The sequence below is a fragment of a genome, unplaced genomic scaffold (assembly GCF_019419815.1).
Source record: "Pyrus x bretschneideri cultivar Hongxiangsu unplaced genomic scaffold, Pyrus_bretschneideri_v1 Contig37, whole genome shotgun sequence".
NCBI lineage: Eukaryota > Viridiplantae > Streptophyta > Magnoliopsida > Rosales > Rosaceae > Pyrus > Pyrus x bretschneideri.
The window spans coordinates 3,494,983-3,507,257 of record NW_025999690.1 but is presented as its reverse complement, the minus strand read 5'-3'; the positions used below and the strand labels follow the sequence as shown (position 1 = coordinate 3,507,257).

The 12,275-nt window shown below is 37.0% G+C and overlaps 2 protein-coding genes across 2 annotated transcripts; one reads left to right on the top strand and one right to left on the bottom strand.

Annotated features, from left to right (window-relative positions):
- The first annotated feature begins 621 nt into the window (after window positions 1-621).
- On the top strand, window positions 622-2,977 carry LOC103948603 (40S ribosomal protein SA). Its single transcript, XM_009359651.3, has 5 exons — window positions 622-842; window positions 1,432-1,694; window positions 1,909-2,106; window positions 2,223-2,415; window positions 2,674-2,977. Exons 1-5 carry the CDS (start codon window positions 701-703, stop codon window positions 2,775-2,777), a joined length of 900 nt encoding a protein of 299 aa, XP_009357926.2. The 5' UTR covers window positions 622-700; the 3' UTR covers window positions 2,778-2,977.
- Window positions 2,978-3,818: 841 nt separating this feature from the next.
- LOC103948587 (phosphoinositide phosphatase SAC2) lies at window positions 3,819-11,243 on the bottom strand. Its single transcript, XM_009359630.3, has 16 exons — window positions 10,665-11,243; window positions 9,725-9,929; window positions 9,470-9,638; window positions 8,576-8,798; window positions 8,186-8,262; window positions 7,908-8,095; window positions 7,734-7,831; window positions 7,465-7,598; window positions 7,247-7,366; window positions 6,707-7,076; window positions 6,117-6,238; window positions 5,871-5,951; window positions 5,198-5,377; window positions 4,851-5,024; window positions 4,660-4,750; window positions 3,819-4,245 (listed from the first exon to the last, which is right to left on the bottom strand). The coding sequence occupies exons 1-16, from the start codon at window positions 10,761-10,763 to the stop codon at window positions 4,141-4,143; spliced, it is 2,436 nt and encodes an 811-aa protein (XP_009357905.2). The 5' UTR covers window positions 10,764-11,243; the 3' UTR covers window positions 3,819-4,140.
- Between the last annotated feature and the right edge of the window lie 1,032 nt (window positions 11,244-12,275).

The window sequence follows — 12,275 nt, the reverse complement described above, 5'->3', positions numbered from 1 at the left end:
ATTTGATGGTAACCAGAGGTGTACTGCTCGTGTGTATTCATGTTCTTTTTTTTTTTTTTTGCTCTTTTCTCATGGTCTGGTATTTCTTTTCATTTGGAAATGAGATGTTTTAGGTTCGAATCTCGTAGATGAAAAATTTGATATCAAATTAGGTTGTCTATTGTGTGGTTTATCCGAACTTCCTCTCCTCTTAGTGTAAAAATATCGATGTACTAAAAAAAAAAAATTGTGTTTCACGTTCGTATTAGGTGCTTGTTGGGCTCTCGGGGATGTAACTAAAAAATAGTATTAGAAAGCAAAGTAGTGATTTTTGAGTAAGGCGTAAAATAGCGACTTTTAAGTTACATGAAACAAAGTGAGCTTGAAATCGAATTTTAGAGTCATAGCTAAAAATAAGTATTACAAAAAAAAAAAAAAAAAAAAAAAAAAAAAGGCAAAACGAAGTGAAAAACTCTAAACCGGTGGATCATTGACTTTTACAAATCCTAGCCTTTGGTATAATCCAACGGCTGAAATATTACAGAAGAAATCTTAATCGTCCTCCTAGGGTTTTTCACTCCCATCGTCCCGTAGATATAGCGAACAAACTCGCCGCTTCCCACTCTTGCAGCTTTGTCTCACTCTCGCACACAAAACCCGCCGGAGGCAATTTAGGGTTTTCAGAAGCTCATCTCCCTCTCTCTCTGTCGAAGTCTAGACGATGGCTACCACCGCCGCAGCACCGCGTCAGCTCTCTCAGAAGGAGGCTGACATTCAGATGATGTTGGCCGCCGAGGTCCATCTGGGCACCAAAAACTGCGACTTTCAGATGGAAAGATACGTTTTCAAGAGACGCAACGATGGTATGCATCATATTTCCTCCTTAATCTTCCTCAGATTTACTTATTTTTTATGCTTAATTTTTTGGTAATATAATATGAAATTTCAGATTTTTTATTATGTTTTTCTTGGTTTTATGGTGTTTTAAATGGTGGGTTCCTTCTAATTTTAGCTGAAATGATCGACAGCATTGTTTGGTATACTGGGTTTATGTGTGTGTGTATGTTTATATGTGTTTGCTAGATCTGGTGTACACTACTATAGCTTTAGTGTTATTTGTTCTTGTTGGTATATTTTGTTGTTATTTTCCTTTGAATTAAAATTCACACGTTTCCCTATTTAAGCAGCTTCATGTGTTAGTTGATTTTAGAAAATGAAATGTCTGTGTTATATCGATTCGTTGCTGTAAAGGGTACCTTTTTATTTTGTATTGCACCGGTTTGTTCTAAATCTGCATGAGCCTGCAACTGTATAATTTGTGTTGTGTGGCGATGAGTTAGTTGCGAAGTGCATATGCGCTATTCTATGTCAATTTTTAGCTGTTGGTTTGTTAGAGGAACAGGGCCCTCTACTACTGATTTAGTTCTCAATCACTGAGTTGGCCGTTTTCAGGAATCTATATCATAAATCTTGGGAAAACATGGGACAAGCTGCAGCTGGCAGCCAGAGTGATTGTTTCGATTGAAAACCCAAAGGATATCATTGTACAATCCGCAAGGCCATATGGTCAGAGAGCTGTGCTGAAATTTGCTCAGCACACTGGTGCGAATGCAATTGCTGGCAGGCACACTCCTGGTACTTTTACCAATCAGCTTCAGACATCATTCAATGAGCCCCGTCTTCTTATTCTGACTGACCCACGAACTGACAGCCAGGTTATGATCTTCTTTCATTTCTAGTGGTTTTTGGTTTTTTTTGTATATTTTCATTTGTAGACAGTTGCAACAGTAAAAATGATAACATTAGCTATGAAATTTGAATCGTAATTTATCTGTGATCCTGTATGCGATACTACGTGGTTCTTTATTTCCCCAATCCTGTTCTGCTTGTTTATCTCAGTGTGTTCTAATATTCTTTATGTATACACAGCCTATTAAGGAAGCTGCTCTTGGAAACATACCCACCATTGCTTTCTGCGACACTGATTCTCCAATGCGTTATGTTGATATTGGCATCCCAGCCAATAACAAGGGCAAGCACAGCATTGGATGTCTTTTCTGGCTCCTAGCAAGGATGGTCTTGCAAATGCGTGGTTCGCTTCTACCAGGTCACAAGTGGGATGTTATGGTAAGCATAGGATACCACTGCTGAACAATCTTTGTACATTATTTGTAATTGACTAGATGGCTCAATTTTAGAATTGTATCTAAACTTCTCATCTTCGTACAAATTTCTCGCTGCAGGTTGATCTGTTCTTCTATAGAGAGCCTGAGGAGGCCAAGGACAAGGAAGAAGAAGGTGCAGCAATTGAGTACGGAAATGATTTTTCTGCACCTGTTGTTGGTGATTGGTCTGCCCCAATATCTGATGCTCAGTGGGTAACGGATGCACCTGCACCACCCATTGCAGCAGCTCCTGAATGGACTGCAGAAGCAGGTTTCATCTCTCAACCTTTGTTCCTGAATTGTCGCGCTTGTGTTGTTTATATTATGTACCTCTGTTTCTGCTGCTTATTTTTCTTCCAACTGCTATTGTTGCCGTGCTATATGCAAATGGTCCATTTTCTGTGGTTAGCTCATTTCCTCGTGGATTCTGCTGGATGTTAGAAATATTTATGCTTGAAACCTGGAATTCCTTAGAACTTAGTTGTTCGCCTGTCTACCTATTCTGACTCATCCCGTTTATGCTTTGCAGCACCAATAGCAGCAGATGGATGGGATGCGGTTGCTCCACCAGCACAGGCTCTGGCTACTCCTCCCATTATTGAAGGTGGTGCTCCCGCCGCCACCTGGGATTAAGGAAATTTTGGTCATCACAATGTGTTGAATCTTTTGTAATCGGCTAGATTTTCTTATATTTTTGGGTTTCGGAAAAGGGATTGTGATTCCATTTTGAAAAATGGATTGGTTTTTAAACTGTTGAAAGTTGTAGAATTGAGTTTTCGTGGTATCTTGACTTTGTTATCCTTATTTATATATATATGCTTTCTTTTACTTAATCAACAATGCTATCCGCACCAACTTGTTTACCCAGTCTATATGGAATTTTCTATGTTACCCGGAGTATACAATGTAAAAGTAGGGATTTGCGTTCTTTTTGTTCTTTTTTTTTAATATAAATAAACGATATTATTACGTTGATAGAGAGGGATGAGCTTAATTTCACAATGTCTTAGTAATAATGTAGTTCAAATTCGTTTTTGATAAGAATCAAACTTAAGTTCTCTTATTTATAAGTGTAGAGGAATACTACTAGACTATAATACTAAGTGATACATTTGCGTACTTGTTTATTTGAAGCGTTGTTTATTTTTTGTTCCTGAAGAAATGAGAGAGAACGTTAGCTTCAACAGTCTCTCCCTTCTGATAGCTCAACACTCCGTATCTTGTGTTGAGCGTACATAAACAGTTGTTGCAAGTTGTTGGTCGGAATTTGATGCGGGGGAGTAGATCGACCGAAGGGATATCCAATTCGATCAACGTTTCCTCTTCACTGCGCTTGCTTCGAATTCTATTGGCTTTTCTTAACATTTGCAACTGATGCCCTGTGACTTTCTTTGACATTCGCATACAAGTGTAGATGCAGTCCAATAGCATAATGCTTTTCAAGGAGACAAAATTTTGGAAAATGGTTTTCAAACGCCCATTTCTCCTTCTGAGCACCTTCCTTTTTCCTTGCCTTTAGAATGAATAAATCGAACGGAATTAAAGAAATTGCACAGCGAGAAAATGGGTGTTGCGGAAATCACTTCCCTGGCACTAAATGATGTGAACATCAGCGCTGATGTGCACAAGCAGGCAATACAAAGTTTGCTCGACAAATAAACATGCAAAAGAAAATGAAACGAAACAAAATCTGAACCTGCATATTGAATCGAGAGGAGGAAATCTGTTGTTTATCTAATAATATTCACACGTATCTAAATTTTGAGAACTATACGAGCGCCTTATTGCTACTTATCTTGACAATGGACCATATGACATGGTAAACTGTAAAGTCTACCCAAGAATTAGTTTTCACCTTGAAGAATATATTTCTCAGCAAGTCCCAGTACTATGCTCTTTTGGTTGATGATATTCTTACCATTTATTTTCTGTACATGAACCCAAATCCTTCGGACGGGTTGAGTTAAAGTTATGACGCAAAACCTTATAGTTAGCTTCAAAGAAACAGCAACTCCCCATTAGCTACCCAGCTCATGAAGCTCGCTGAATACGGAGTTGTCATATTATCACGAGTGACCTCCGATTCACATTGCTCCTTTCCCTAGTAAATCAGGAAAAATAAAAGACATTAACAATTGAGTAACACGGGTACAAAGATGACAAGATTTAAAACCGTCTAAAAGGATATGGAAGTCTATAAAACATCTAATGGAGATACGGGCTCGGTGGAAACAGAAACCAACTAATACTAAAATTTGAAGAATACGTAACGTCAATGGATAAAGTCCTAGGTCCAACTCCTTTCCTCTTAACTTTATTAAGCAAACTAGCCATTGCCAATTGGTCACTGAAACTAAGGATGCTATGACGGAGGTCTACTTGCACAAGTGCAGCAGAATGGTATAACCAACTACTCTTCCATCTTTTCATCAGGAAATCTGATAATCTTTTCTAAATAAATGCAAATGGTACTCTATTTCATGCCAACTCCAGCAAAAAGATGATAATAGTTTACCTTTCTCATGGATCCAGATTCACTTGCAGATGTTCTCGTTTCAACCTTTGGTCCGTTCACAAGATTCTCCGATGAAAGGCTGGTCATAGACCTATTGTCAATCAATTGTCAGTTCTCAAATCTTGAAAGTTCACATGACATATTGGCAAGTCTAATCTGCATGCTAATTTTGAGAGGCTAGGAACAAGTACCTTCCACATATTTCTTCACAAGAATTTCCCGACGAGGACAACCAGTCCACATCCAGAATATTTGACAAGTTGCAATCATCGTCATGTTCATCATAAATGATATGATCACTCTGGAGGCATTTGTCTTCTTGCAACCCACAAAAAATCTGCTTGCGAGGCATTGAGGGAGTAAACCTACAAAAGCAATTATTAGACCAGAAAAAGGATTTATTGTATAAAGATGATCAAGCATTCAATTTATTGGCTTAGAAAAACTAGAACTGTTTTTGTTTGGCCATTAGAAACCTGATATTGTTTACAACAGCTTCTCTTGGTAAACAAGTACATGAATTGCAACGCAAGCATACCTGCAATCGGATATATCACTTTCACAAGTTGAGATTGCTGGTGCAGACTCTGAAATCACTCTGTTACTTCCTTGTGCAATTTCAGACAAAGGTTGATTTTGCGCAACTTCTGTACTTGTCATAGGTGAATCACTTTCACCAAGAATATGGCCCTCGGATAGTGACCTTTTGATAAACGACCTACATATGTAGAAATTCGTCTTGAATCTCATTAGTAGAGCAAGCCATAGGCTATTTATTCCTCTTGATAATATCAAACAAACAGAAACTGCATTATCGAATTTTTTTTTTTTTTTGTTAATAAGAAACCTTAATGTTAGTTTACACATAATTCTCATAGCCATAAGCTGAGGATTGTTTTAACCCTAAACATCATCCACTGAGATATCAGATACCCAAACTTAAAAGTGAAAAGCCTTTTAGGCCCAACATAGCCCACCACAATCACCGATATTATCCCCACTACCCACCTATTACTAGGTGTGGGGTTTTATCACAAAAGAGCTAGGTGATATAAGTAGTGAACCTCCCACATATAAAATGTGTATTCCATTGATATGTGTGCGCGTATATATTTTCTTCTTACAATGGTGGTCTCCCTATTTCGACTGCAAAGAACGAACACATAACATTTCATACAATAACACTATCATCAGCAAAATTAGGACCATACCTCCCAACATTGTTGTGTTGATCTGAATTCAATTCCCACAGTTGTCGTTTACCAGGTTGTGGTTGAAAGTACCCTAGGAATCTGCACAATTATATAGTGAAATAGTGCACCTGTTAGCTTACACTACTCAAACGGAACCGGACCAAGTATATCAAGTACAATATGCAGGGTCCTCAAGATTTCTTTTTGAGCAGAAAACAAATACAGCTATTAACCTGTAAATAAAAGTGGCTCAATTGAACTTACACATTAATAGCATCTTGTTTCACACTGTCCACGTAGGCATTACTGTAAAACCGCTGTAGAGTTCTAAAGAACTCCTGGGACTGAGTTGCTGCCTTCCACTGGCCTCTAGTCTCAGAGAATATCTGTTTCAGGTCAACAAGGAAAAAAATCAGTGAACAGGTGCCGAAGTTAAAAGAATTAGAATAAAATCCAACAAGAAACATGATAATCAACCAACTCAATAAGGCCATTTATATGGCCAAGGTGTAAGGGAAAATCGGGGTAGTCACACTGCCTCTTTAAAACCTGGATCAAGTCCCCCGGTCTTGCCTTGAGCCTGGCACCTACTAAAATAGGTGACCATCACAGAGTTCCAACTATTTAACAGAGACTGAAATCCAGAATCTCACAGGGGAGGACCCACCAGCAAACAAATATAAGATACAATAAATGACTTCCAGGTAATTTAGTTACAGTTACCACTTCCATCTCCCCAATTTCAATCCATTACGCTCTTCGTACTTTTATTTATTAGATACCTGCAGTGGAAGTTGAGATCTAAAAGCATGCACGTTAAGTTCTCTGTTACGGGTAATGTTTAGAAGGGTTACCTTGTTATGAGCTGCAGAACCACCATATTGTAGTGCAAGTACATCTCCCATTGTCTCATAAACTCTCATCAAGTCCTCAGCCAGAGGGTTATCCAGATCAATATCTGGAGATTCTATAAATCCTAAAGCATGAAGCTGATGTCCAAGAGCAACTAACCCAAAACAATATTGGGCAACGTTTGTGCGATCTAAACAGTCTATGCAATTGGTCCTCAGGACTCCTTTCTGAAACCTCATGGATGTGACATTGCAATTCATGCTTGCATCATCCCCATCACTGCCATTGCTAATCTCTGTTTCTCGACTATCAGCATCCTCATCTTTACTTGAACAGCTATGCGACAAACAGTCATCGACATCATCATTTTTCCTGTATCACCTCAAAGTTGTCAGCACTTTAAATAGTGTGCAAGTAGTTCTATACATGCATACTTTAAAACACCTACTAGTGTATAGAATGATACATAAAACTACTGAACAACGAAGCATATAACAAGGAATACCAAGCCGAAAAGCAATATCTTGACAAGAAGAACTTACTCAAAGCCAGATAATCCCACAGGCCTTAGATTGGGGGTTACTTGACAGTAGAAGAGTCCAGTCAATCCCAATGCATATGCAGCCACTTTTCCGAGATGTCCCAATACATTGGTAGCTTTACTGTACATGAAAAATTACACAGGTTCAATTAATCCCAACCGTACTTTTAAGTACAGATGTTCGTTCTACCTATAATAGGAAAAGGGAAAGTTAAGTACCTTCTGGCATGATGGTGCAGATCCCAATGGAGAAACCTCAGGCGGCTCTCTTTTGGTAAACTCCTATTAATAAATCTGATAGCATGTGAAAACTCTGCACAGAGAATAGTTTCTCGAGGCTTCTTCTCATTTGTCTGGAAAGAACGATCAATTATAGAAAGAACAAAGATTGGAAGAGAGTTGGAAGGATTATCAGGTTTAGATTAGCATTTATATACAAGGATAGAAAAACAAGAAGCATTGACGCCCGTAAAATAAACAAGTGCTACCTTAATCAGATTCACAATAATTATTGGGTCTCCATATCTCTGGACAAGATTTTCAAAATGAAGTCTTGTGGCCTCGTAATTATGATCCTTCCTTGATACTAGCAAAAGATAGAATGTCAGTGGGATATATAATAACCACAGAGAATAAAACGAGTGGGTTCCGCAGAGTCATACATATTATATCAGGTTTGATATTTAGTCGAGAGGTTTCCTGGGACCAGAAAAGGGGAATTGAGCCTCGGTGCTGCACAACAGAACTTATTCGCACTGGGCGTCCTTCAGGAGCATCTTCAATAACAAGCTGTTCTGTCTCAACATCATTAGCTACTCTACCTTTCTCATTTACACCTCGCTTTAGATATCTGCAGAGACGGGCATGCAAATGTATATTTCTAAAGAATATAGTATAACCATTAATTATTACAGAAAACAGGCAATAGCAGTGTCCGAACCTGGTGCCAGCAAAGTGACGTGAACGTCTGGCAATGAGGGTCAACTTGAAATCCCTGCCAGATACTGAAAGATCGACCTGGACACCGAAGCATGAAGCCATTGAAAATATTACCAAAGAAGTACCAAAAAATGTGCATAAAATTTCCTCAAGAAAATGTGTATAAAGGATGAGATCCTGGGTTAATCACTACACGGTCATAGTCATGGGATGCCCATGCAACTAACCACAAACAATACTGTTTGTGTATCTTAAGAAATAGAAAACATATACTCCCAACTTAAAGGGAAGTAATAATAAGCTTAGAGAGCTAAATTGCAAAAAAATTCTGGCAAGCGATCATTAAATTTCTAGTCATAAGTAGTGCCAATAAAGGATGTAGTGTTCTGACCTGTTTAAAGAATCCATACACTAAGGCAACTGTCCATAGAGTATTCTTCAGACAATATCGGATTCCACGCGTCAAATACTCATTCCAAACAAACATTGTTTCATAAAGGGGAGGTCCTGTCTGATTATCACATAAGTTCTTTTGTAGACTAGACATAACATTGTATGAATAGCTGAAAAAGAAGTCCTTTGTGAGGTCCACCGAGCATAGGAGCTTCTTGTATCTATGTCAACAAGAAAAGGAAAACAAGGAGTAATGTACATAAATTATTAACCTAATAATTTAAACAAATCGAAAAAAAATACTGATGAAACAACTATTTGAAGTAAAGATATTAACCAAAAAGGGGAAAAAAGAAGAAAAGGAAAGTGATTTCCCCGCGAAAAACCTGATGATACCTTGCCTCACTATATTTACATCATAACGGCAATGAAGTTTGCCCCTGCATATTGCAGGAAATGAACCTGGAAAGGCAGGTGGGAAAAGCCCCTAAAAAGCAGAATTAAAAGCAAAGGATCTAACAAATGAGATTGCATACTTGCCAAATCAATAGTCTATAAGATTCATTATTTGCCTTATCTTAGCAAAGACAAGCTAAGGTAGCCGAAGAACAAGAACCAAGTCTGAATCGAGAAGTTCCACATCATTAATTTCGCATTGAAGGGTGTATTAACTATTGACAATGGAGTACAGAGATTACCTCCACAGTGAAGAACTTTCTATTACTATACTAGCCATACTAGCCAAGTTAATTGAAACCTAAATAACGTAACACCATGGCACGATTCTTATAGATACACAAATTGGCAATTTAAATTATGAATACTACTCTCTTAAATCGCTTTAGAAGTACCAACGTACATATTACATTTACATGCAAAATGGACAAAAGACCTGTTCTCATCATTCTTAGAATTGGCCAATTTTGACCGCACGGCAGGGTTTGGAACTGGAATCATCTCGCTCTTGGAAATTGCATAGATCGTATGGCCACAAATTGCACCAATTTTCCTTCTTTTAGTAATAAGTATCATGTAATAAGGTCCCAAAAATTTCACGAACCCTAAAATCAGAAGAAAATATCTTTAGATTTTAAATTAAGAACACAAAAGATGTGCAAAGGTATAAAACCATGCAAAGAAGTCTTACCAACAATACCGTAACAAACAGTGATAAATATAAGTCCACCCATCGACTTGTTTCCTTCATGTATCCGTTTCAGGAGGTCGTAGCACTCATTATCCGAGTATGTTGCAGGATCTTCAAGAATGTTTAACTCCGATTGATCCAATCTGTCAATCTTTAAAATCCTCCAAAAGGTTCTGCATTTGTCCCTTCCTATCAAATAAAAATTCTGTTGCATACAAAAGCGTCATTAATAATCGGTAGGCTCAACTATTGGACACAACAAAGAGGTGAAACAAACAAACCGAGCAACGAATTGACACACTACTTTTTCTATGTTCCTAAAATGAGAGCAACAAATAGACAGCTTTCAACAACCAAATCCATTAACATCCACTTTCTCTCCAAAAGAGTTGAAAATACACGAGATTTCCAAATCAAACAGGAATGGAAGGATATCATAAGGAAAATATTCAAGTTTAATTGCCCCGAATATCCAATAATGAAACAAATTTAGATTGACAGCAGGTATAAGACTCCTGAGTCCTGATGCAGTACAAGAAACTAGCAGATTCAATACCAAAACATGTCAAGAAATTCGCAACGCTAAAGGCCAATGTATAAGAACACAAACCAACTAATATTACAAACCCAAATCATGAAGTTGACTAAAATTAGGATCTTTGCAATCAGCGCAATGGCGTTCTATGATTTATACGTACAGCCAACCCCACTTAGTGAGAAAAATGCTTTATTGTTGTTGTTGCAATCAAAAGCAAAACTTGAAAACTGTTCAAATCTCAAATATTTGTGCCAAAATTTAATTGAATGAGTCCAAAAGCATCCTCCTTCAAGTCAAATCAAGCTATAGCAAAATTCATATCATGCATTCCTTCAAATTAAAAACAGATCAAATCTTAAAAACCAATAAACATAAACATTATATGTAACAAAAACACAGTACCGAGCGAGTTTCGTAGAGCTTGAACTTCTGCAAAAAGCAAGAACTGGGTTGTTCCGGGTCGACCCGGTTAGGTGGCAGCTGCCCTGTCTCGGAGTTCATGATTTCGGATCAATCCGAGCCTCAACAAGCCCGGGCCAAAAAGCCTCTTGCTTTCAAAACCTCTGTGTAGAACTTTAAAATTTCAAAACCCAACTCCCTCACCGCCCAAAACCTCAAAATTTACACACAGCACATATACAAACATATACATATATAGAGCGAGATGTTACACAATGAGAGTCAGAGAGTCAATTATTATATATATGTTTCTGAAATTCAGAGTACAACAAAGTTTTGAAAGTGCAAAAGGGCAAACAAAATTACAAACAAAAAAGCTAAGAGGCTGGAAGAAGAAAGAACCTCTCTTTCTCTCCTCTCTCTCTCTCTCTCTCTCTCTCTCTCTCTCTGAAAGTGTCTGACTTTGTGTTTTGCTTATGAAGCAAAGCAGACACAGAGAAAAGCTTCTCTCTCAGATCCTTAGGAAAACAGAGAGAGGTAAGGACAGCTTCCGCTTCTGTATCCACAAAAAAAAAAATATTAACAATAGTTGATAATAATGCCTCATCTCTTTATATAATATAGTAATATACACATTTTTGTATTTATTTAAAGAAAATATGATTTTTTTTTTCCTGGTTTCTTTATTTTCTCAGAAAATTCGTGAGCCGCCGAGTCAACTCAAGATTTACCATTTTTTTTTTTTATTTTGGATTTTTATATGGAAATTATTGTGAAATAAAATAATGGAAAAACAAAAGAAAATTATTTAATTTCCAGTGTTTGAGGAATTTTGTCTTTTTGGCCTGTGACTGCATATTTTATTTTCACTTGACTCGAGTGGGGGTGGACGTATTCGGTATTCCCAATAATTATTCACTTTTTAAAAGGAAAATAAATATTAAATTAGGAAGAAAAGAAAAATAGTGAGATAATATCATGGGGAGGGAGAATATGCTAATAATAATATGCTGCCTCGTTCTTCTTATCAAATTATTTCACTAATACATATGTATTTGTATTCGAATTCTTATTTCTTGATTGTTGTAAATCTCAAATACATGTACCTTGGAGAATTACATATCTACTTGTACTAAAATACTTTTTTATCAAATTTTTTGACTTTTCTATCTCAAATATGTATATTTTGTTTTTGTAAGAGCATCTCTAAGGAAGAAGTCAAAATATTCACATCAATAATGACAACAAAAAAAAGACGAGCATTAATGTTTTCCAACCACAATATCAGTTCCTAAGTGGCATGTGTTTGACAACAAATGTGGTTGTTGTTAAATTTGACAATTACTTCAAATCTATTTTTAGTGATAAACAAATGTTTTTCATCATTATTTATTATTTTTTGTTTTAAAAATACTTATCTCTATTAATTAACGAAACTCTCTTTGTCAATCAAAAGAGAGTGAAAAGACAACCTAATCTTCTATCACACAAAAAAAAAATGATGGGCAATAATGTAATTTTATTGTTTTTTATTGAAGTCTCACCTACCAGTGATGTTAAAATACCTCCAATATTTAACAAATAAAATAAAAACAAAACCTCTCACTCCTCCCA